The following is a 26,768-nucleotide window of genomic DNA, read 5'->3' on the forward strand; positions in this document are numbered from 1 at the left end:
AAATACTTTCTAGGCTAAATGAATAAAGCTGCACATTGGAACTATTCTGTTTCATCCAGTTTTCACATCAGCCACTAGGTAAATACCCCATTTTAACTATTGACAATACAAACAGTAAAGGATAATATGTATTGTAAGTATAATAGTTAATATATTATAAAGCAGTCTAACCTTTCCACTGTGAAGCTGAAAATATTTGTGATAGATTGGTTATTATGCTTTGTCCATTTGCTAAGGAAATGTCTACATAAGCAACGTTAGCTACGTAATCATTACAAATAAAAAAAAAAATATATGAATTTTCAATATTTTCCTATAACTTTATTATGCCAACATGATATTGAATTTCCACAGTGTTTAGAGTACATTAGAGTGATTTGAACTTGCATGTTCTCCCCGTGTTGTTTCCTCCAGGTTCTCTGGTTTCCCCCCACAGTCCAAAAACATACTGAGGTTAATTACAGTTACCAAATCTCCCATGTGAGTGAATGGTGTGTGAGTGAACGGTGTGTGAGTGTGCCCTGTGATGGGTTGGCACCCTCTCCTGGGTTATTCCCTACATTGCACCCATATCCTCCGAGGTAGGCTCCAGACCTACATATTCTAAGCTGGATGAGTCCTACATTTCAGAGACTTCAGAATAAATTTTACATTTAAACACACAAGTGTGGGCATCTCAGGGTAAGTAAGGTGCTTTGAGCTGTTCTCCTGGACCAATTACTCAAAGTGGTAGTAACTCATCTGTACTTTTTTTTTCCCTTGCAACAAATCTCTCTAAAAGACAATGAAACTGGGATTTCCTCTTTACACAGAGATGTTAGATGCCTGAAGTCACACGGACAACACTGGATACCACCTGACCACACTGTAGTAGGCACCAAAAACCAGTAACAGGATGCAACTGCTTCAAACAGACGAGAAACAGCAGTTTCAGAATGCTGATGTTGGGACCGCATGTTCAGTGCCGTACGAAGGAAGGTCACACGTGTCAATGCAGCTCCTCCTCTTTAATCCGCACTCATGTTAGAACCCTGTAGCACACTGAATATAACCTAAAGATTCCACGAATCATTGGCAAACAGCTTAGATGAGTTTAAACATATTAACCATGATCCTCAGTCCAACACAGGCTTATATGTAGTATGTGGCTGTGGCTTGTTCTGAAGTCGTCGGAATAAAACAAAGTATCTGTTAGGAATGGGACACATAGGATCTCAGCATATTTCACATTATCTTTTGTGAAAATAAACTGGTAAAATCTGGTAATCGACTGAACAGGATGCATGACTGGACCAAAATACCCACAACACCAAGGGTCTGGTGAACCAGACACCAAGAAATAGTCCAGCCAGACCAGCGCTGGATTCTCTTCTGATGACTTCATGCTTATATCAAGGTGAAAGTTACTTCCGTTTCCTTGACAGAGGGTAGAGATCTCTGGATTGGCGAGGTAATTATACCTTACTGCAGTACAAGGAGTAGGGGGCTGAGGCCTCAATTACTATAATCCGTAATGCTATAATATACCCATGGCTGTGTTTGGGGTGTGTTTTTCAAAGGAATAGCTACCTTTAATATGCATTTACCTTCACCCATGTAATACATACATTTTTGTAGACCAAGCTGAAATGACACAGAAAATCCTTAGCAGTATTCATGATGCACCAGAACTGAAAAGGAGTGTACAGTGTATACAAGCGGGGCCAGATCCAGGCACAGGCAATCTAGGCTGCTGCCCAAGGCCTGATCAGCCCAAGGAGGCCCAGGCAAAGTCATGAGAAAAATATATATATATATATATATATATATATATATATATATTATATACATGTCAATGCAGTTGCTTTGGGCCCACTAATCACCTGGGTTGCAGAGGAAATTGAATGATAATTTTCTTGATAGGGGGCTGTCCCAAGTTAAGCTTTGCCCAGGGCCCCTGAAATGGTAGATTAAATTCTGCTTTCTGGACAGCTGGGGTAGACAGACCGCACTCCTCCCCCCTGGGGGTGTGTGGCTTTGAGAAAGTACACCTGGATTACAGTGGGAGTTTGCATCTGGCCCAGTGTGGTACATCCAGTGGGCAGTGGGGCCAGCCCTGACGCAGAGGAGCGGCTGAGGGTATGAAGCTTTCCTTTCTGCTCTGTGAATATTAGTAAGTCAGAAGTGCAGCGGGGTCCCATACCTGCTTCTCACTGCGAGTGTTTGTGCGAATCAGTACAGCATGAACCAGTACAACTACAGGAACAGTTTCCTTTAGCTTATCAGTGACATGATAACACAGGAAAGCACAGGAAATGGAATGGTAGAAAAAAGGTCACATGACGGTAAGACGTCAGCCAATCAGGAGTGTTCTGAGGTATGAAGTAGAGCCTCATTCCTAATAGATGGCTAACACCCATCTGGGGCAGCAAGAGCACGGACATGGGGCATAGCGGTCACTATACTTTATTTTTTGGGAGGGGGGGGGTGGAATAGCATACAATTTACCTGTACAATATTAAACAATCACTTCCAACCAGGCCTCTGAAACTGTTAAATACTCGCAAAACAATAAAAATGGCAAGTACACTTGGACAGCAGAAAAGTCGCTTGTGCAAACCACACGCGGAACATCGGCGGGATGGTGAGCGCGGCCCAGCAGTGTCAGCTCAGCAGAACCACGCCGGCACTGGAACCCGAGAGCGCGGCACGCACGGTACCGCGGGTCGTATCCCGGGCAACGCTCCCGGAGCAGGAGGTCACGCGTGCGCCAGGGAGTGAACCAGCGGGCAAGCAGGCGGGGGCATCTGAGGTAAACGAGGTGCCGTCTGTACTGACCAGTCTTGGGGTGGGGGGGCACGAATTAATACCATTAAAAATGTGTATATATACACACACACATATACATGTATGCATATATACAAAATGTATTCCTGGAATAATTACTTTATAAAGATCCTTTTTTGCTTTGTGATACCTTAAAAAAATACAACAGATACAAGCTCATGCTATATTCACAATCTAAAAACAACATACATATTTACATAATGTGCATTTGCTGTGAAGTCTGGTGCCAAAGCATTTGGCTTTCATTTGGGGAGGGGTGGGGGGGGGGGGGGGATGCAGACCTTCAACACTTAAAAAAAGGCCCAGGCCTGAACACCAAGCATTGACACGGTACTGAGTGCCGAGCAAACAGCGCCACCTTCAGGCTTCAAGAAGGGTCTCACTTTAAAGGGACATCTGGGCAGGACCAGCTGTGGGCAGGGAACCCAGTGGCTGCCTTATCAATATAACCATTATTCGTTATTCTACTCCAGCAAAAGAGCGCATGATGCAGTAGCAGATGTATATATGCCCATGTGCCTCTCCCAGCTCGGCACGTCACCGAGGGCAACCGCGTGCCCACCCACCACGAAGTACCGATGCTCAGGGTGATGCAGCCAATCCCAGCCTTCCAGTGACCAGCTTGCTGGTGGGTGGGCACCCTCATAAACCCTGCCCATGCCTCAGAAAGTTGGCACCTGGTGATGGTGAGCACGAGCGCCTGGCGATCTCGTGAATTAATGAGCTCTCCACAGGATAACTCGTTTAAAAATACACACGGCCTCGTAGGCGATGCCCATTGCATATAATCAGCATAACAGAGCATAGTACTGTATCCCTGAATGCTGCGGTGGTGTGAATGAGATTTTGCCATTTGAGACGTCCCCGAGCAGGACGTAGACTGACGCAGATGTCACAGCGCCAAATGTCACTGACTCCCATGTGATTTTACCAGAAGGAAGAAAATAAGGAAGAAAGCAAGTTTTTACTGCTAGGCCGTGGACGGGTTGAGGTTTTCTGGGGCACGAGAGCGCTCATGGGAGTTTTACTTACTCAGAAATGTTCTGAGGGCAGAATGAAAAATAACTGGTTCAGAGAAACAACCAATCAGATTGTAGAGGAGGTGGGTCCAAGAAACTAGAGGAGGCAGGACCAACCAATTAGATGTCTTGGTCACGCCTCCTCTACTTGCTTGGACCCATCATGATTCATTCTGCCCTCAGAACATTTTTGTGTAAGTAAAACTCCCACAAGGTGACATGAGGGCATTGAGGCGAGTTAGAGAGCCACTGACGTCAGACTCCAAGAGGAAGGCCATTCCTGAGCTGCCAGGCACAGCTGAGGAGGGGGGGGGGGGGGGGGTCACCGGCGAGCCTCGGAAAGAGATCCTGTGGAGAGTGGGCTGGGCGTGCCGAGGGAGAAAGGAGAAGCACAATTCCACGTCCTGCGGACGGGAACTTGTGCACATGATCAGAAAATTTCGGCCTGAGCAAAAACTGAAAAAAAGGCATGCGACTTCCTCCCCAAGCATTTCACTGACACGGCAAACCTAAACGGGGAAGAGGGCCTTTTTAATCACCTGTACTATGATTGTATGTTTTCCATCAAACAAAAAAATGTAAATGTTTCAGAAAAAATACTTTAAAACACCAGGGAAAAAACAATAATACAGAGAAGACTAAAAGCACATTTTAAAAAAGGCGAAACACTGTTTTATGTACCGATGGCCGTTACGGAATTGGCAGAGTCTGGCCACAGTTTGGGTAATATCTTACCAGGCATCAATATTGAAGCCACAAGGCCAAGACCGGCACCGACTGATTGAAGTGTTTTCCGTGAGGTGAGCTGAGGTATACCTGGTTGTGGGAGGTTTATGGTTTTTTTTTTTTTTAAATAAAATTTGGAAGTGACTCCTTACAGATATCGTTGACTATGGTGTCGTTTTGCTTTTCTCCATTGATATATGTACAGCAGCACACTAAACATTCAGAAGCTGTTGCTTACTGGCATCACAAGAGTCATTTATATAAAGAGTAAAACAGCGAATATGGTGAGAAAAAGGCCGCCCTTCTCAAATGAGCGCTTTCCGTCTCCCTTTCTCTTTCCTCATAGAAAAACTAGCAGGTGTCTATTTTTAAGTCTTTTTTTCTTCTTTGATACAAAAGGAAATCTCCAAAAGTCTGATTTCGGTGGCGGTGTCCTTTCCACGTGTCCCCTTTCGGCCTTGGCTCCCGGTGCAAGATGCCGGTCTCCAGGCACGAGTGGAGGTGAGCGAATTGAGTCCAAACCCATCTGAATGTGCACAGGGCTCTGTGCCCCGCCCCTAACCCCCCACAAGTCAGCTGCTCTGGGGGCGGGCGCCATCGTCTGCTTTTAGTGCTCTGGGGGCATCGCCACTGCCCCCATCCTGAACCCCAGACCATCTACCCCCCCCCCACCCCCGTCCCCATCCCCGTCCCCATCCCAACACCCCGATTGCAGTGCCCGCTGCGCCCATCATAGGCTGGACTCCTTGGGCGGGAAGTCCATGTTGGTCACCATGGTGACAACGGTGACGATTTCCTCTGTGACGGCGACACTGGCTTGCCGCTGCATCTGGACGACTCGTTCCTCCACGCAGCCGGCTGACAGCCGCGCCTCCGCCTCATGGTCCCAGCACTCCTCGATGGTCTCGCAGAGCATGGTCAGGCCCTGAATGGGATGGAGGCGGAGTCAGCTTTGGCCCCACCCCCAATGGAACCCTAGCCTGAGAGTCACTAGTCACACACCCCACTGCAAATGTGCTGGGGGGCCACTGTCAGGGACAGGGGGATCTTAGTATTAAATTTGTCTCATGTTTCCTGAAATCTACTTCATAACGAGGCCAGTTCTCCAATAACGGTCGTATAAACAATGTAAATGTAGGATTTAGTCCAGCTATAAATCACATTAACAAAGACATTGTCCACAAAGGCTCCACTGTCACCGCCTTAGTCCCTGTACCAGGATGTCAGGTCAGCGCGGTAATCGGCGGGAGTCACTGTCACCGCCTTAGTCCCTGTACCAGGATGTCAGGTCAGCGCGGTAATCGGCGGGAGTCACTGTCACCGCCTTAGTCCCTGTACCAGGATGTCAGGTCAGCGCGGTAATCGGCGGGAGTCACTGTCACCGCCTTAGTCCCTGTACCAGGATGTCAGGTCAGCGCGGTAATCGGCGGGAGTCACTGTCACCGCCTTAGTCCCTGTACCAGGATGTCAGGTCAGCGCGGTAATCGGCGGGAGTCACTGTCACCGCCTTAGTCTCTGTACCAGGATGTCAGGTCATCGCGGTAATCGGCGGGAGTCACTGTCACCGCCTTAGTCTCTGTACCAGGATGTCAGGTCATCGCGGTAATCGGCGGGAGTCACTGCCACCGCCTTAGTCCCTGTAACAGGATGTCAGGTCATCGCGGTAATCGGCGGGAGTCACTGTCACCGCCTTAGTCTCTGTACCAGGATGTCAGGTCATCGCGGTAATCGGCGGGAGTCACTGTCACCGCCTTAGTCTCTGTACCAGGATGTCAGGTCATCGCGGTAATCGGCGGGAGTCACTGCCACCGCCTTAGTCCCTGTACCAGGATGTCAGGTCAGCGCGGTAATTGGTGAGAGTCACTGTCACCGCCTTAGTCCCTGTAACAGGATGTTAGGTCAGCGCGGTAATTGGTGAGAGTCACTGTCACCGCCTTAGTCCCTGTACCAGGATGTCAGGTCAGCGCGGTAATCGGCGGGAGTCACTGTCACCGCCTTAGTCTCTGTACCAGGATGTCAGGTCATCGCGGTAATCGGCGGGAGTCACTGTCACCGCCTTAGTCTCTGTACCAGGATGTCAGGTCATCGCGGTAATCGGCGGGAGTCACTGCCACCGCCTTAGTCCCTGTAACAGGATGTCAGGTCATCGCGGTAATCGGCGGGAGTCACTGTCACCGCCTTAGTCTCTGTACCAGGATGTCAGGTCATCGCGGTAATCGGCGGGAGTCACTGTCACCGCCTTAGTCTCTGTACCAGGATGTCAGGTCATCGCGGTAATCGGCGGGAGTCACTGCCACCGCCTTAGTCCCTGTACCAGGATGTCAGGTCAGCGCGGTAATTGGTGAGAGTCACTGTCACCGCCTTAGTCCCTGTAACAGGATGTTAGGTCAGCGCGGTAATTGGTGAGAGTCACTGTCACCGCCTTAGTCCCTGTACCAGGATGTCAGGTCAGCGCGGTAATCGGCGGGAGTCACTGTCACCGCCTTAGTCCCTGTACCAGGATGTCAGGTCAGCGCGGTAATCGGCGGGAGTCACTGTCACCGCCTTAGTCCCTGTACCAGGATGTCAGGTCAGCGCGGTAATCGGCGGGAGTCACTGTCACCGCCTTAGTCCCTGTACCAGGATGTCAGGTCATCGCGGTAATCGGCGGGAGTCACTGTCACCGCCTTAGTCCCTGTACCAGGATGTCAGGTCAGCGCGGTAATCGGCGGGAGTCACTGTCACCGCCTTAGTCCCTGTACCAGGATGTCAGGTCAGCGCGGTAATCGGCGGGAGTCACTGTCACCGCCTTAGTCTCTGTACCAGGATGTCAGGTCATCGCGGTAATCGGCGGGAGTCACTGTCACCGCCTTAGTCTCTGTACCAGGATGTCAGGTCATCGCGGTAATCGGCGGGAGTCACTGCCACCGCCTTAGTCCCTGTACCAGGATGTCAGGTCAGCGCGGTAATTGGTGAGAGTCACTGTCACCGCCTTAGTCCCTGTACCAGGATGTCAGGTCAGCGCGGTAATTGGTGAGAGTCACTGTCACCGCCTTAGTCCCTGTACCAGGATGTCAGGTCATCGCGGTAATCGGCGGGAGTCACTGTCACCGCCTTAGTCCCTGTAACAGGATGTCAGGTCAGCGCGGTAATCGGCGGGAGTCACTGTCACCGCCTTAGTCTCTGTACCAGGATGTCAGGTCAGCGCGGTAATTGGTGAGAGTCACTGTCACCGCCTTAGTCCCTGTAACAGGATGTCAGGTCAGCGCGGTAATTGGTGAGAGTCACTGTCACCGCCTTAGTCCCTGTAACAGGATGTCAGGTCAGCGCGGTAATCAGTGAGAGGCACTGTCACCGCCTTAGTCCCTGTAACAGGATGTCAGGTCAGCGCGGTAATTGGCGGGAGTCACTGTCACCGCCTTAGTCTCTGTACCAGGATGTCAGGTCAGCGCGGTAATTGGTGAGAGTCACTGTCACCGCCTTAGGCTCTGTAACAGGATGTCAGGTCAGCGCGGTAATCGGCGGGAGTCACTGTCACCGCCTTAGTCCCTGTAACAGGATGTCAGGTCAGCGCGGTAATTGGTGAGAGTCACTGTCACCGCCTTAGTCCCTGTAACAGGATGTCAGGTCAGCGCGGTAATCAGTGAGAGGCGCTGTCACCGCCTTAGTCCCTGTAACAGGATGTCAGGTCAGCGCGGTAATTGGTGAGAGTCACTGTCACCGCCTTAGTCCCTGTAACAGGATGTCAGGTCAGCGCGGTAATCGGCGGGAGTCACTGTCACCGCCTTAGTCCCTGTAACAGGATGTCAGGTCAGCGCGGTAATTCGTGAGAGTCACTGTCACCGCCTTAGTCCCTGTAACAGGATGTCAGGTCAGCGCGGTAATCAGTGAGAGTCACTGTCACCGCCTTAGTCCCTGTAACAGGATGTCAGGTCAGCGCGGTAATCGGCGGGAGTCACTGTCACCGCCTTAGTCCCTGTAACAGGATGTCAGGTCAGCGCGGTAATTGGTGAGAGTCACTGTCACCGCCTTAGTCCCTGTAACAGGATGTCAGGTCAGCGCGGTAATTGGTGAGAGTCACTGTCACCGCCTTAGTCCCTGTAACAGGATGTCAGGTCAGCGCGGTAATTGGTGAGAGTCACTGTCACCGCCTTAGTCTCTGTACCAGGATGTCAGGTCAGCGCGGTAATCGGCGGGAGTCACTGTCACCGCCTTAGTCTCTGTACCAGGATGTCAGGTCATCGCGGTAATCGGCGGGAGTCACTGCCACCGCCTTAGTCCCTGTAACAGGATGTCAGGTCAGCGCGGTAATCGGCGGGAGTCACTGTCACCGCCTTAGTCCCTGTAACAGGATGTCAGGTCAGCGCGGTAATCGGTGAGAGGCGCTGTCACCGCCACGTTGGCATGCTGGTCTCGTGCTTTCAGGTTAGCACGTTAATGAGCAGGAGCCACAGCCAACGGACTTTTAACGCACTGCTTCAGTGTCTGTTGGAGGCACATCCTGACCTAATTTAACTAGGCACCTTGACAGCAACCCCACAGCAAACACAACGTGGCCACGTAATCAGGCACCACGCCGAATACGCAGCGGAACGACAGAGGTGTGGAGGCGGCTGCCCCATGCAGGCTAGACTATCCCACTGGGAAGGCCAGGAAACGCAGAGTGACTGGCGTGGGGGGGCACAGCCAGCAGTTTGGGGTGAAAGCAGGTAAAACAAGCAGCCATTTCAAATGTCTAGACAGGAAGGAAGGTGACACCAGCCCATGAAAATGAGTATCGCTTACTGCGGTTTTTGGGAACAATATGAGCCTGGTTATACAGACACAATAGGGCGTGGATACACCTTAGCAGGGGGGGCAAAAGGCAGGAGGCACATTGGCTCTTTATAAATCAGGATGTGTGGATGCGACCACACCAGGGTACAAGGCCACAGGTCCCGGCTGCAAGTATCAGTGAGATACACAACTGCCTAAGTGGATTCAAATCGGTTATGGGCTAAACCTAATAATAATAATAATAGGCTTCACTCCTAGTACTGTAATATATATAGTGGTCACACTTTGCTTCAATATGACTTTATTGTAAGCCTGCACACAACATAGATGCGTTTTGGTGTAATACCTTCCTCGGAGTGCACACTGAGGAGGGCACTATACCCAAACGCATCACTAAGGAGGGCACTATGCCCAAATGCATCACTGAGGAGGGCACTATGCCCAAACGCATCACTGAGGAGGGCACTATACCCAAACGCATCACTGAGGAGGGCACTATACCCAAACGCATCACTGAGGAGGGCACTATACCCAAACGCATCACTGAGGAGGGCACTATACCCAAACGCATCACTGAGGAGGGCACTATACCCAAACGCATCACTGAGGAGGGCACTATACCCAAACGCATCACTGAGGAGGGCACTATGCCCAAACGCATCACTGAGGAGGGCACTATGCCCAAACGCATCACTGAGGAGGGCACTATACCCAAACGCATCACTGAGGAGGGCACTATACCCAAACGCATCACTGAGGAGGGCACTATGCCCAAACGCACCACTGAGGAGGGCACTATGCCCAAACGCATCACTGAGGAGGGCACTATACCCAAACGCATCACTGAGGAGGGCACTATGCCCAAACGCATCACTGAGGAGGGCACTATACCCAAACGCATCACTGAGGAGGGCACTATACCCAAACGCATCACTGAGGAGGGCACTATGCCCAAACGCATCACTGAGGAGGGCACTATACCCAAACGCATCACTGAGGAGGGCACTATGCCCAAACGCATCACTGAGGAGGGCACTATGCCCAAACGCATCACTGAGGAGGGCACTATACCCAAACGCATCACTGAGGAGGGCACTATACCCAAACGCATCACTGAGGAGGGCACTATACCCAAACGCATCACTGAGGAGGGCACTATACCCAAACGCATCACTGAGGAGGGCACTATACCCAAACGCATCACTGAGGAGGGCACTATACCCAAACGCATCACTGAGGAGGGCACTATGCCCAAACGCATCACTAAGGAGGGCACTATACCCAAACGCATCACTGAGGAGGGCACTATACCCAAACGCATCACTGAGGAGGGCACTATACCCAAACGCATCACTGAGGAGGGCACTATACCCAAACGCATCACTGAGGAGGGCACTATGCCCAAACGCATCACTGAGGAGGGCACTATGCCCAAACGCATCACTGAGGAGGGCACTATACCCAAACGCATCACTGAGGAGGGCACTATACCCAAACGCATCACTGAGGAGGGCACTATACCCAAACGCATCACTGAGGAGGGCACTATACCCAAACGCATCACTGAGGAGGGCACTATACCCAAACGCATCACTGAGGAGGGCACTATACCCAAACGCATCACTGAGGAGGGCACTATACCCAAACGCATCACTGAGGAGGGCACTATACCCAAACGCATCACTGAGGAGGGCACTATACCCAAACGCATCACTGAGGAGGGCACTATACCCAAACGCATCACTGAGGAGGGCACTATACCCAAACGCATCACTGAGGAGGGCACTATACCCAAACGCATCACTGAGGAGGGCACTATGCCCAAACGCATCACTGAGGAGGGCACTATACCCAAACGCATCACTGAGGAGGGCACTATACCCAAACGCATCACTGAGGAGGGCACTATACCCAAACGCATCACTGAGGAGGGCACTATACCCAAACGCATCACTGAGGAGGGCACTATACCCAAACGCATCACTGAGGAGGGCACTATACCCAAACGCATCACTGAGGAGGGCACTATGCCCAAACGCATCACTGAGGAGGGCACTATACCCAAACGCATCACTGAGGAGGGCACTATACCCAAACGCATCACTGAGGAGGGCACTATACCCAAACGCACCACTGAGGAGGGCACTATGCCCAAATGCATCACTGAGGAGGGCACTATACCCAAACGCATCACTGAGGAGGGCACTATGCCCAAACGCATCACTGAGGAGGGCACTATACCCAAACGCATCACTGAGGAGGGCACTATACCCAAACGCATCACTGAGGAGGGCACTATGCCCAAACGCATCACTGAGGAGGGCACTATACCCAAACGCATCACTGAGGAGGGCACTATACCCAAACGCATCACTGAGGAGGGCACTATGCCCAAACGCATCACTGAGGAGGGCACTATGCCCAAACGCATCACTGAGGAGGGCACTATGCCCAAACGCATCACTGAGGAGGGCACTATACCCAAACGCATCACTGAGGAGGGCACTATACCCAAACGCATCACTGAGGAGGGCACTATACCCAAACGCATCACTGAGGAGGGCACTATACCCAAAGGCATCACTGAGGAGGGCACTATACCCAAACGCATCACTGAGGAGGGCACTATACCCAAACGCATCACTGAGGAGGGCACTATGCCCAAACGCATCACTGAGGAGGGCACTATACCCAAACGCATCACTGAGGAGGGCACTATACCCAAACGCATCACTGAGGAGGGCACTATACCCAAACGCATCACTGAGGAGGGCACTATACCCAAACGCATCACTGAGGAGGGCACTATACCCAAACGCATCACTGAGGAGGGCACTATACCCAAACGCATCACTGAGGAGGGCACTATGCCCAAACGCATCACTGAGGAGGGCACTATACCCAAACGCATCACTGAGGAGGGCACTATACCCAAACGCATCACTGAGGAGGGCACTATACCCAAACGCATCACTGAGGAGGGCACTATACCCAAACGCATCACTGAGGAGGGCACTATACCCAAACGCATCACTGAGGAGGGCACTATACCCAAACGCATCACTGAGGAGGGCACTATACCCAAACGCATCACTGAGGAGGGCACTATACCCAAACGCATCACTGAGGAGGGCACTATACCCAAACGCATCACTGAGGGGGGCACTATACCCAAACGCATCACTGAGGAGGGCACTATGCCCAAACGCATCACTGAGGAGGGCACTATACCCAAGCGCATCACTGAGGAGGGCACAATACCCAAACGCATCACTGAGGAGGGCACTATACCCAAACGCATCACTGAGGAGGGCACTATACCCAAACGCATCTGTGTTGTGCGCAGACATACAATAAAATCGTACTGAAGCAAAGTGAGACCTCTTTCTGTTAAACTTGCAGTTGAACTGAGCAAGTTTCCATCACGAGGCTGGACTGTAAGCTATTAATTATAAGCTAGCAAACAATAATTTCAAACAAAATATATATAATCACACACTGGCTGTCAGCTAATGGAGATAATGCAGGTAAAAATGTCACATTAACACATCAATCAACACACCACCGTACTAATTTAAAGCACAGCACAAACTACAAACAACAAGTACTCATGTCCTGTGAGTAGTTGGTCTGCTTATTCTGTACTCATGGCCTGTGAGTAGTTGGTCTGCTTATTCTGTACTGATGGCCAGTGAGTAGTTGGTCTACTTAGACTGTATTCATGGCCAATGAGTAGTTGGGCTGCTTATTCTGTACTCATGGCCAATGAGTAGTTGGTCTACTTAGACTGTACTCATGGCCAATGAGTAGTTGGGCTGCTTATTCTGTACTCATGGCCAATGAGTAGTTGGTCTACTTAGACTGTACTCATGGCCAATGAGTAGTTGGTCTACTTAGACTGTACTCATGGCCAATGAGTAGTTGGGCGGCTTATTCTGTACTCATAGCCTGTGAGTAGTTGGTCTACTTAGACTGTACTCATGGCCAATGAGTAGTTGGGTTACTTACACTGTACTCATGGGCATTGAGTAGTTGGCTATTCTTCAGTACTTGTGCGCTTACCGTGTGCTTCTGCCAGCACTCTCTCAGCACAGGCCGCAGCTTCTTGTGGACCACCACCTCCTGCATGTCCTCCAGGGAGGGATGCTGGCCCACTTCCTCCTCGAACGGGAGCATGTACTCATCAACTGGACCTGCAGGGGGCACATGGGGGAAAATTGAGGCGACATTAAGCTGGCGTGTTGATCACTACATGGACACATTTATGATGCTTGTAGAGGTACATATACTCAGGCGTGTTCACATTCTGTTTTTATAAACAAAACCACACAAACAGTCTTCCACAGAGCACATCACTGAGGGTCTTGTTTCAAACTGGACAGGACAGGACAGGAACAGACCCCCTCGTCATGATGAAGAACTTGCGTCCCCCCCTGTCTCGTGCACACCAGCAGTGGGCATGACCTCGGGGTTGGTGGATCCCTGACCCCGCCCCCTCCAGCAAGGCCCAGCCCCTACCATCGGCGGCCGTGCAGCGAGATGCCAGCTCCCACAACACCAGGCCCACGGCGTACATGTCTATCCGCAGGAAGGCATCACGCTGGAAGTTAATGGCCCCCTCCAGCACTTCGGGGGCCATGTAGCGCCGGGAGCCCACCTGGAACACATGCTGGGGTTAAATTGGCGCCAACACCCCTCCAGTTCCCCGCCTTTATAAGCCTAACCCTAACCTGCCCCCCCAGGATGATGCCCATCCGCCCGCCTTTATAAACCTAACCCTAACCTGCCCCCCCAGGACGATGCCCATCCGCCCGCCTTTATAAGCCTAACACTAACCTGCCCCCCCCAGGACGATGCCCATCCGCCCGCCTTTATAAGCCTAACACTAACCTGCCCCCCCAGGACGATGCCCATCCGCCCGCCTTTATAAACCTAACCCTAACCTGCCCCCCCAGGACGATGCCCATCCGCCCGCCTTTATAAGCCTAACACTAACCTGCCCCCCCAGGACGATGCCCATCCGCCCGCCTTTATAAGCCTAACCCTAACCTGCCCCCCCAGGACGATGCCCATCCGCCCGCCTTTATAAGCCTAACACTAACCTGCCCCCCCCAGGACGATGCCCATCCGCCCGCCTTTATAAGCCTAACACTAACCTGCCCCCCCCCAGGACGATGCCCATCCGCCCGCCTTTATAAACCTAACACTAACCTGCCCCCCCCAGGACGATGCCCATCCGCCCACCTTTATAAACCTAACACTAACCTGCCCCCCCCAGGACGATGCCCATCCGCCCGCCTTTATAAACCTAACACTAACCTGCCCCCCCCAGGACGATGCCCATCCGCCCGCCTTTATAAGCCTAACACTAACCTGCCCCCCCAGGACGATGCCCATCCGCCCGCCTTTATAAGCCTAACACTAACCTGCCCCCCCAGGACGATGCCCATCCGCCCGCCTTTATAAGCCTAACACTAACCTGCCCCCCCAGGACGATGCCCATCCGCCCCCCTTTATAAGCCTAACACTAACCTGCCCCCCCCAGGACGATGCCCATCCGGTCACCTTTATAAGCCTAACACTAACCTGCCCCCCCAGGACGATGCCCATCCGGCCACCTTTATAAGCCTAACACTAACATGCCCCCCCAGGACGATGCCCATCCGGCCACCTTTATAAGCCTAACACTAACCTGCCCCCCCCAGGACGATGCCCATCCGCCCACCTTTATAAGCCTAACACTAACCTGACCCCCCAGGACGATGCCCATCCGCCCACCTTTATAAGCCTAACACTAACCTGCCCCCCAGGACGATGCCCATCCGCCCACCTTTATAAGCCTAACACTAACCTGCCCCCCCAGGACGATGCCCATCCGCCCACCTTTATAAGCCTAACACTAACCTGCCCCCCCAGGACGATGCCCATCCGCCCACCTTTATAAGCCTAACACTAACCTGCGCCCCCCAGGACGATGCCCATCCGCCCGCCTTTATAAACCTAACACTAACCTGCCCCCCCCAGGACGATGCCCATCCGCCCGCCTTTATAAACCTAACACTAACCTGCCCCCCCCAGGACGATGCCCATCCGCCCGCCTTTATAAACCTAACACTAACCTGCCCCCCCCAGGACGATGCCCATCCGCCCGCCTTTATAAGCCTAACACTAACCTGCCCCCCCAGGATGATGCCCATCTGCCCACCTTTATAAGCCTAACATTAACTTGCCCCCCCAGGACGATGCCCATCTGCCCACCTTTATAAGCCTAACACTAACCTGCCCCCCCAGGACGATGCCCATCCGCCCACCTTTATAAGCCTAACACTAACTTGCCCCCCCCAGGACGATGCCCATCCGCCCACCTTTATAAGCCTAACACTAACCTGCCCCCCCAGGATGATGCCCATCCGCCCACCTTTATAAGCCTAACACTAACCTGCCCCCCCAGGATGATGCCCATCCGGCCACCTTTATAAGCCTAACACTAACCTGTCCCCCCAGGATGATGCCCATCCGCCCACCTTTATAAGCCTAACACTAACCTGCCCCCCCAGGATGATGCCCATCTGCCCACCTTTATAAGCCTAACACTAACTTGCCCCCCCAGGACGATGCCCATCTGCCCACCTTTATAAGCCTAACACTAACCTGCCCCCCCAGGACGATGCCCATCCGCCCACCTTTATAAGCCTAACACTAACTTGCCCCCCCCAGGACGATGCCCATCCGCCCACCTTTATAAGCCTAACACTAACCTGCCCCCCCAGGATGATGCCCATCCGCCCACCTTTATAAGCCTAACACTAACCTGCCCCCCCAGGATGATGCCCATCCGGCCACCTTTATAAGCCTAACACTAACCTGCCCCCCCAGGATGATGCCCATCCGCCCACCTTTATAAGCCTAACACTAACCTGCCCCCCAGGACGATGCCCATCCGCCCACCTTTATAAACCTAACACTAACCTGCCCCCCCCAGGACGATGCCCATCCGCCCACCTTTATAAGCCTAACCCTAACCCACCTGCCCATGAGTGTCCCCCGCCGACTTCCCAGCCTCAAACTTTAGCGCCAGGCCGAAGTCGGCGATGCAGGCTGTCAGGTTGCTCTTCAAGAGGATGTTCTTGCTCTTGATGTCCCTGCGAGGGCAACACACCCATGTGTGATGAAGAGCATCTTTGGGAGGGGGGGCTATATACTCAATAAAGACACAGGCAGAAGCGCGTCCCGAGGCAGTGCGTACAAACTGTGCACCTGTTAACTGCACTTTACTACAGCAAGGAGCTGGTGGAGCACTGGGGGCTGAAGCACGTCTCTGACAGCCAGTAAGAGAAGCTTGGGGGAGGGACAAGAGCACCGTCAGATGACAGGCCGCATACCTGTGTGCAATAGCAGGCTTGTGTCCGTCCTTGAGACCAGGTCTGTCCTCGTGAAGGTAAGCTAGGCCCCTGGCCATGGTCTGGGCGATGTGGCAGAGCTCATTCCAGGACACCACGTTGGCCTTCAGGTAGTCAGTCAGTGAGCCCTGGGGAGGAAATGTGCATTCATTACCGAAGGAAAAAAAAAAAAAAAAAAAACACTGCATAACTGTAGATGCCACTGATAACCACCAGGGGGCAGAGGTACACAGTCGGCACTGTATTTGCACCTTCTGTGCAAGACTGCATGCAAAAAAATTCACCTCTGCCAATGAACCCCATCCCTCAAGCTCTCTTAGGAGCATCTGTTATATAACCATGTCAGGGTGTGGTCGCAGGAAAGCAGATTATCATGTTATCTCTGACCAAGCTCTTCCTGTGGCCTGTACTATGAAGAGGGTTTACTGGCTTATCGGAGTAACTTGTCAGATATAAGGTAGTCTGGGAAAAATGTAAGTAAGTAAATGAAGTGACTTCATATTCGTTCACTTACATTTTGCCCAGACTACCTTAAACCCGACAGGTTACCCCGATAAGCCAATAACCCCGCTTCGTAGTACAGGTCCCTGGTTTCGGCCAGGTCTGGCATCATGCTGAGCCTTCCTGCAGGGGGAGCCGGCGCTCACCTTCTCATGGTAGGCGGTGATGAGCCAAAGCTCCATGTCCATGTTGGTGCCCCTCTTCTCAGCCCCCATGAACTGCAGCAAGTTGTCGTGCCTCATGCCGCTCAGGCTGTAGATCTCATACTCGTTCTGCCATGACTGTTTATCCTGTGGAGGGTCAGGGAGGGGGGGGGGGGGGGGGCTTAGGACCTGAAAGGGGGGGGCGGTGACTGTTTGCCACAGAGTGACAGACAGTGCGCGAATGAAAGCACAGTTGCCCTAGGAGATCCGCCGGGGGGGGGGGGGGGGGACAAACACTGGTTCTGTTTTGCTGGCATCCAAAAGCCAGTGTTGCATTAACCAGTGTGTGCTGATGCTCATCAGTGCCCCTGCTGGCCATGAGTGGCAGTCACAAAATCATGGGAGAAGCATTTCTGTTTATGGAAGGGAAGCATGACACGTTTCAGGGATAGCGTGTTTTGTCCACAGTGAAGAACGCAATGTTTTGATGTGCCGCTGGCATATAATCTATACGAGCTACGCAGCAGTGGGATCTGAGAGCGGAGGCGGGAAGAAACAGTGAAGGAGTCTAAGAAAGAGGCACTGGGAGGCTGCACTTGGTCAAAGGAGCTCTTCTTGATGCAGTGGCGGGATTTTGAAACATTCAAAGTGCTCGCGATCCCGCCTAACTGGCAGCATGAAAACATCACGTGTGACTTGTCATCACCAGGACCACGTACCTGGAGGGGGAAGATCTTGACGGCCACATAGTCATTGAGCAGCTGAGCCTTCCACACACAGCCGAAGCGCCCCCTGGCCTTAATCTCCAGCAACTGCAGTGGTTTCTGTCCCAGGATAGGGGACGGGGGCAACGGTCCCGGGTCCTGGAAGACAAGTGGGGAATGTTACTTCACCACTCAAGCTTGGTGCTGCAATCCGTGACCACGGTAACCTGGATAAAACCATGATGATTTCTGCGAGTGTGACTCTCTGCCCAGTCACCACGGTCCTACGGCAGAGCAGACAACCACCATATTCACGATGAATAACCTGACGGTTCAAAAGCACTGGCTGCTCTCTCGGGTGTACGCGACTGCCAGAAAATAAATTAAAAAATAAGAAATGAGAAGCGCTCCTCTCTGGTTGTTCTCACCTCTGCAGGAGCATTAACATAACCCAGATTGGCGGCGAAGCACGTGGCCCATAGTGCTACAGTGTGAGACAGCATGGAACCCAAGGAACCGCAGATCCGAGGCACGCAGTGCTCCCGAGAATGGGGGGGGGGGGGGGCGTGACATCTGTCCACCCAGGAGGGAGGCAACTACATCTCATATTTACACACACACACACACACACACACACACACACACGTGCACCAGACCCAGCTGAGAACTGCAGGACCCCGAAATCGAGCGGGCCCTCGGTAATGGTGAGGGGAAGCGGGAGTACATCAACAATCATTCTGATGTGTTGCAAAGAGAAAAAAAAACAGCATAACCCGATTCAGAGTGATGTAATACTACCGAGTCCTAAAATGAACCTGTCAGATGAGAGGGGGAAGTTGGAATTTAAGAATATCGAGTTCGGCTAAAAATGAGAGCTGGGTTCTACAGAACCTTTGATGAAGGGACCTCAACTGCATTGGCAAGACAGTGCAGAGAGGGTGAAGCATACGTATAAATGCTCTCCAAGTCACTCCAGATAAAAACCTAAGAGAACCAAGCACTGGGATGTACTTACCAACCGTCATTATAACAGAGGGAACCGCTGATAAGCGACCCAAAATCGACTGGCTCTCGGCAGCTGTGACTGAACACAAACAGCATGCACAAGAGAGCCAGAAATAAAAGGATCGGTGCACACCCCTCTGAGGGGGTGCGAGATTTGGAGGGACCTATACCAAGAGCGGACGGGCCGGCAATGACAGGGGGGCCCACAGTGTGTCACTCAGGTCAGGGTAACAGTGTTGACATTGCTTAGGCTCAGCCCTGCAGGCGAAAGTGATGATGAGGGACTAAAAAGCAAAATGTACAAACAATTCTACAGTCAAGAGGTATAACCAGCGGAATAACCAGCATTAGAGACAAGAGGTATAATCAGCTAAATAACGTGCACTACAGACATGCGGTGCAACCAGGGCTACGGACAAGCGGTACAACCAGGGCTACGGACAAGCGGTACAACCAGGGCTACGGACAAGCGGTACAACCAGGGCTACAGACAAGCGGTACAACCAGGGCTACGGACAAGCGGTACAACCAGGGCTACAGACAAGCGGTACAACCAGGGCTACGGACAAGCGGTACAACCAGGGCTATGGACAAGTTGTACAACCGGCACTACGGACAAGCGGTACAACCAGGGCTACGGACAAGCGGTACAACCAGAGCTATGGACAAGCGGTACAACCAGCGCTACAGACAAGCGGTAAAACCAGCATTACGGACAAGCGGTACAACCAGCACTACGGACAAGCGGTACAACCAGGGCTATGGACAAGCAGTACAACCAGTGCTACAGAGAAGTTGTACAACCAGCACTATGGACAAGCGGTACAACCAGGGCTACGGACAAGCGGTACAACCAGGGCTACGGACAAGCGGTACAACCAGGGCTATGGACAAACGGTACAACCAGGGCTACAGAGAAGTTGTACAACCAGCACTATGGACAAGCGGTACAACCAGGGCTACGGACAAGCGGTACAACCAGGGCTACGGACAAGCGGTACAACCAGCGGTACGGACAAGAGGTATAACCAGGTGTACAGACAAACAGTACAGCTAGTGGTATGATAAATGGCATAACCAATCCTTCAAAGGAGCGGTATTGCCAATATAACGCAATAAGTAGAGGTATAACTAACACTATAACCAGTGTGCGAAATACGGGGGGGTCCGACACCCCCAATTAACCCATGAGACCCCCTGAAACGGGTATTTCACATACTGACTATAACCGACAGTATATCTGACACTACAATGCGGTGACTATAACTAATACTCTCTTTTTTTAATGTATTCAACACTGCGTTTCTGACAGACAGACATAACTCAGAGAGGACACACACACCCACACACACGTGCACGCACACACAGAAACGCACACATATATATCAGGTATCTAGGCATATGTCATTGTGGGGACTCCTGTGAGCATAACTCTAATCACAACATGACGACCTTAACCGCTACCTAACCTAATCTTAATCATAAGTAACCAAACAAGATGCAAGACTTTTTTCGTAGTTTTTTTATACAGATTTTGGCATTTTCAGATTTTTATAAAATTCAGTTTCCTCTTGTGGAGACCGAAAAAATGTTCCTTCAAGGTCAAAATAACAGGTTTTTATTTAATTATGGGGACATTTAGTCCTCACAATGTAATATATACATACCCACACACACACACACACAGGCGATGAAATTTCCCAACATATTTCTGTCATTCACACCCGCTATCTGTTCCCTGGAAGCCATGGCTGGTTACAGAATATGAAAGATATGGGGCACCTGTGCGATTCAGCACACGGACACGGACGGCTCTTAATTTCCCCTCAGCTGAATTTTATGGATGTACGGGGGAAGGGAAGCTTGCTCAGGCACACAGGATCTTTTCAGAATGTTATGAAATGTCAATTCTGGAGTTCACTTCATCAAATTGGAGGAAAAAAAAAAATGAAGAACACAGCTACCACCAGGGGGCGCCAGGGCTCATTCAGGGCATGACCCCCCACTCTGCCTCATGTAGGCACACATACACATACACTGACCCCATCCTTCACAGGCCATATGGAGTGAGAGGTGAAAAGGACATCCATGCAAGATGATTCAAACTCAAAACAGCTCAAATAATAAAAATCTTAATAAAAGAATGATAACATAAAAGCGTGGGAGGGCAGGGGGTCTCATGGGAAACAAAAAACACGAGCACGGCGAGGTGATAACAGGGAAGGGGTGGGGGGGTGGCCAGGTTATCAGGCTGGGCCCACAGAGACGCCGGTGAGTTAATTAAACATGTCTTACCTCTATCATGATATGAAAGGCTTGCTGGCGAAGGGAGGAAAGCGAGAGAATGTTACTATTTCAGCAACCGTGGGATGAAGGCAAGATACTGTCTGTTTGTCAGGCGGGTGATGGGTGACTGGGTCAGAAGCTCTCCCCCACCACACCAACCCCCCGCTCCCAGGGAGGAAAGATGCAGGGCGTCCCCCGGGGACCAGACTGGCACGTCCCACGTCACCTTCCTCAACGCCACGGAAAACCGGGAGAGGTGAACCTCAGCGCGAAATCAGAGCCGAACCCGGCCGACGGCGTCCCTGCGCCCAGTGCAGCCTGGTGCTGATGCCAGCACCACAAAGCGAGTGGAACTGCGGTCCTGGTTTTGTCTCTCATGCCACGATCAGGGGATCAGGCCTGGCGTGACCCTAAACCTCACCGTCTGTGGCCCGGGGCTTCGGTGCCAATCTCTCATCAGCACCCTGGCAGTGCTCAAGACGGAGCCACTCAAAAGCCCATCAGCGGTAAGATCTGGTCGGCCCCACAGCGGCCTCCCTCCTCAGCACCTCGCTGCACGCTCCGTGGGGTGCTGCCTCACCTGCTTTACGGTGATGGTTACAGCATTAGCATAAAAGACACTACATGTGATGGTAAATATGCCCGAAACGATGAAGAATGATACGGAACTAATGGCCAAGTGGCAGTGACGGCACCTCGAAAGGCCCGGACACCCCTGCCTGGCTGTCTGGATGCCAACGACATCACCCCAATCAGCAGGGATGAAATTAACATCTGCGCAACAGTGAAATCGCAGCTACCCCTCAATTAGGCACGATTTAGGTAAGCATTCGGAGAAAGAAATTTTAAACAAAAAAAAACACTAAAGTGTGACAAAAGCAATTTGTAAGCTGCTTCGCATCATCCAGGCAAATTGGACACGATGCCGCAGTGAGGGGGGGAGGGGGTTTCGGAGGGCGGGGGTGTCAGGGATCACCTGCAGGAGTGCAGCAGGGCCGCCCGCACATGATGATGCATTATTGATTACATGATGATGCGCCCTGGCATGGCGCCAGCCCGTCTGCCGCACCCCCCGAGACAGCCAGCATTATCTCTCTCTTTGTGCTCTCTGCCACCCCCCTCCGTATTGGATGGAGACGATTCAGCCGCAGGGCATAGGGAAGATCAAATGATGAAGGGGCGGGTGGCACAGGGGAGAGGCGTGAGGGGCTTGGTTCATTTGCATTAGCCCCTCCCTCAACACAAAATACCAGATGATGAAGACAGATTGGAGGCTTGGTCAGGGGCCAGGTGACAGCGGAGTCATTCCAAGGGGACTTAAACCACCAGCGGTGATTAACTGCCCAGCGGAAGCAGGACAGAAGAACTTCAATGTCTAAGAGTGCCCCCTTCAGGTCATCCATTGGGAAACAGCATTCAAACCGTGAATGTGATGTGGTGTGTGGTCACATGGTCAAAACACACAGCATCTCTGTCTGTATTCCCTGAAAATGAAACAGCCCTCATAACTGACTTGTACACAAACCCACAGATAAAACAGACCAACTGCAAACAGCAGGGCGGCGACAGGGTGCTGTGGCACCAATTACACACCCATCATCTTCTTTTAATGTCACCGTCATCGAGGGAACAGGCAGACGTGCACTGATCCAGAAACAGTGGCTCGTTTTGCACCCGGCCCCTCCTGGGGTCGGACGGTGCAAAGCGCCGGGAGACCACAGCAATGCAGCTCAGGCTGGGTGTGCATTCAGCCATCAAGCTTAAGGTACGCCAGAAAGCATTTACAAAACGAGCCCCCGTTAATTCCCCGGCAGCCTCTCTGCTGGATTCCCGAATGGCTGCGGTAACTCCTAATTAAGGCCCATCGATTACCAGGCATCTCAATTAGCGTGAGCAGGGAGATGAAGGACGGAGCCTGGAGGAGGAACACGGGCAGACGCGCACACTCCTTTCATTATACCGTGGGGTAACGCCACAGCCACCAGGGGGCGCTTCTCACAGGGTAGACAGAAAATTAAAAAATACAGATGATTCTGGATGAGCTTTGACTTCAGCAGGTGTAAGAGGGCGGCAAGACCCAACTGAAGGACCTGGACCCATGACTTAGAGCTCACTGCTCTGTCTGTGAAAGAACTCAAATTAATAAACCTGCTGTCACTATGTCCCTGAGGACGCTATCCCCCCTGTCCTCAGAGACTCCCTGTGCCACCCACGGTCCGGGATGTCACAAACCAGGCCCTCGCCTCCTCCCCCCCCCCGGGCTTCTCTCTGCTGCGCCAGTACGCCCCCCCAAAAGACATACCCTGGCAAACCCTGTGGGCCACGTTTCAGGCCCCGAGGGGCATCAAGCTTCCTCCATCCACAGTGCCGTGCCTGGACTTACCTGTGTGGGCACCAGGACCGGGGGGTAGGCCAGCTTGTGGTGGCGGTACATCCAGAAGGCAAAGAGCATGATGGCGGCCAGACCCATGATGGGCACCAGCGAGTAAAGCACAGTGTTGAAGAGCTGGGGCTTCTGGGTGAATGGGTTCGAAGTGGCTAAGGCAGGAGTGGGGGAGAGGGAGAGGGAGAGAGGAGAGAGGAGAACCCAGTCAATCCAGATGTGGTCAGATGTAACTATAAACCGATCGAGGAAAGAGAAACGTGCTTCAAGAGGGGCAAGGAATCCTCCAAGCACACGGGGGACACCTTCTCGGACATCGTCTACGCCAGGGGTGGCCAGTCTTATCCAGAAAGGGCCGCTGGATAAGCTGGTTTTTGCTGCAGCTCCCTAATTAAATTAGTGGACTGACTGGCTAAAGAGTCCTCACACCTGGGTTTGAACAGCTCACCTAAAGGTTACCCCAAAAACCTGCACACACACCGGGCCTTTCGAACAAAGACTGGCCACCCCTGGTCTAAGCCGACCTCATCACCGTCCTCGTCAAGGTCCTAGTCGCGCCCTCGTCACTGTCCTTGTCATGTTCTTGTCACGTTCTCGTAGCTGTCCTCCTCGTATCTCCGTCCTCAGTGCGTCCTCTTTGTTGTCCCCATTGTGTCCTCCTCACCATCTTCATCAGCTCCCCATTTCCACCCTCCTCACATACTGGTATTGCCGTAGCACGTCGTAAGGCAGTCCCTATTACGTCCTCCTCATACCAGTGTTCCATCACCATCCTCATCCTTGTTGAGCCCACGTTACGTAAGCAGGCCAAGTGACGCTCTGCTGACGCCCACAGCTGCTAAAATGGGCCTTGGGTCCCAGGCGGAAAACAGGAGCGTCTCTTCACAGCGTCGCTTGGGACTGAACTCGCACACAGTTAATTGAATAATTTTAAACTTCTCGTATCTTTGCCCTCTCGAGGGAGTCAACAGCAGCCTGTCCTCAGCTGACTACTCCAGCACACACACACACATATGTAGGGTAAACATATCTTTATGGGGACCGCTCATTCATTTCTATGGGAAAAATGCTAACAGTAACTATGACAACCTTAACCCCTACCATAACCATAAGTAACCAAACAAAAACAGGTTTTTATTACATACTGGGGGAGATTTGGTCCCTACAATGTAATATAAACCTAACCCTAACACACACACACACACACACACACAGGCACAGATATACACAAAAGCACATACATACCCACAGACACACAACACAGGCCACTTGAACATCACCTGTCATCATAGCCTGTTTCGCAGTGGCACAGAGAGCAAGCGATGTCCCAGCCTTAGCTGGAATCTTCTGTGTTTACAAGATCCTTTCATAACCCAGCAAGAAAGAGGTTCACAGATAACATGTTTCCAGAGAACTCCAGTGCAGTGCCCCCCCCCCCCAGGAATACCAACGGCATTAATGAAACGGCCCCCTCCACAGCAGGCTGTGTTGTTGGGTCCGGGTTACAGTAAAGTTGTGGGGGGGGGGGGGGGGGCAGTCTGGCCTGCTGCCCCTTAACACAGGGTCATAGCACGCTAACTAATACCTACTCACCGCGTCAACAAACGCAGTAAAAATGGGACTCGAACCCTAACCTAAATCCAACCCCTCGCACTCCCAGACAGCGAGTGGGACCGGCACATTCGGAAGCAGTAACCGCAAAGTCGCCTGAAGATGTGTTACCCATGACAACCGTCACACGTGAGACTCACACGCTCTGAAAGCGGCGGCGCGGCGAAGCACCGGCCCGGCGCCATGAGTAACACAACCGCACGCCTCACGCCGGGAGGCAGCAGGAAGTCACGGCTGCGGAGGAAGCGGCGAGCTGGCGAGGGTTTCCATGGCAGCTGACAGGACGGTGGGGGGGGGGGCTCGGCCTGCTCTCTGACCCTGTGCTAAACGTGCCAGTCACACACTGTGGCTTTGAGATCGGAGAGGTGGCGTGGGGTTATGGGGGGGCTCTCCCTGACTCCACGTCCTACCAAGCTGCCCTCCACCTTTATTTTTCTCGAGGGACATAGGAAGAGGAAAAGCAGACGACAAAGTAGAATGTGGGTCTGAACATGGGCCAGCAGGGGTCACTGTGAGAGCGGGATAAAGAGCCCCCCCCCCCCCCACCCCACACCCTGAGGCACCCCCGGCCCCAACCGCACAAGCGGCCAAGGCGATAAATAGCAGAAAAGTTAATCAAGAGCTTTGGCGACGCCCCATCTGTTACGCTAACACCCCTCGAAAGGCGGGAGGGCAGGTGGGCAGTGCTATCTGACGATCCACGATGACTCACAGCCGGCCAATGGCGGCTGGCACTGCCCCTCCCCCTCCCTCAGAGCCCCATCAGGTGATTAACAGCGAGGCGACCGCGTGCCAGCACCGGGGAGGGGGAATACAAACAGGGGGCTCCGGGCACTCACCTGTGACTGAGCCGGCTGCACAAAAGGGCACATCTGTGAATTGTAAGTCACTCTCACACAAAAGCTCAGAGCACGGGGACCCGAACTGGGTCCAGGCCAACAGGGGGCGTCGTTCCTGACCCAGGATCAGCATTTTTCCTCAGCGGGGCTGAGCTCACAAGAGGAGTGCGGGACACTTACTCTGCACGGGCTGTGTCTCTGGGCTGTAGGAGAACTTCTCGTTGCACATGCTGCCCTCGCAGCAGCAGAAGAACACGTCAGGGCTCTCCTTTCTCTCCACGCACTCACTGCTATGGGGGGGCAGAGGCATGGCAGTCAACGGCTAGCAACCCTTACTGGCAGCCCCCCCCCCCCCCCGGCTAGTGCGGCATCACAGGGCACGCAGCATCCAGAACCATGGAAACACAGTCTATAAAAAGGGGGGAGGTGGGAGCCATTTTAATCAGCATGTGCCCCCCCCCCCCATACCCTGTCTGGGGGGAATAACTTTATGGGGCTGGAGAGGGAGCAGCAACACAAGGCACCTTGCATGTGGGACATGGCTTGATAGGGTGGCTCATTTTGAGGGGG

General features: G+C 52.5%; 1 protein-coding gene across 3 annotated transcripts in view; it reads right to left on the reverse strand.

Annotated features, from left to right (window-relative positions):
• Positions 1–5,248: 5,248 nt before the first annotated feature.
• LOC111846093 (activin receptor type-2A-like) overlaps positions 5,249–26,768 on the reverse strand; it is a 35,511-nt gene continuing 13,991 nt past the window's right edge. Inside the window, exons 3-12 of one of the 3 annotated variants that reach the window (XM_072700219.1) lie at positions 26,379–26,485; positions 23,749–23,903; positions 21,375–21,398; positions 18,090–18,233; positions 17,374–17,517; positions 16,709–16,854; positions 16,354–16,468; positions 13,845–13,983; positions 13,389–13,519; positions 5,249–5,496 (exon numbers count right to left, since the gene is read on the reverse strand). In XM_072700219.1, coding sequence (XP_072556320.1) covers positions 5,302–5,496; positions 13,389–13,519; positions 13,845–13,983; positions 16,354–16,468; positions 16,709–16,854; positions 17,374–17,517; positions 18,090–18,233; positions 21,375–21,398; positions 23,749–23,903; positions 26,379–26,485 — 1,300 coding nt within the window. In that variant the 3' untranslated portion in view covers positions 5,249–5,301. Of the gene's footprint in view, positions 5,497–13,388; positions 13,520–13,844; positions 13,984–16,353; positions 16,469–16,708; positions 16,855–17,373; positions 17,518–18,089; positions 18,234–21,374; positions 21,399–23,748; positions 23,904–26,378; positions 26,489–26,768 lie in introns of all 3 variants that reach the window. The other 2 variants (XM_072700218.1, XM_072700220.1) reach the window with 2 other exon arrangements.

The sequence above is a fragment of the Paramormyrops kingsleyae genome, chromosome 16 (genome assembly GCF_048594095.1).
Source record: "Paramormyrops kingsleyae isolate MSU_618 chromosome 16, PKINGS_0.4, whole genome shotgun sequence".
Classification (NCBI taxonomy): Eukaryota; Metazoa; Chordata; class Actinopteri; order Osteoglossiformes; family Mormyridae; genus Paramormyrops; species Paramormyrops kingsleyae.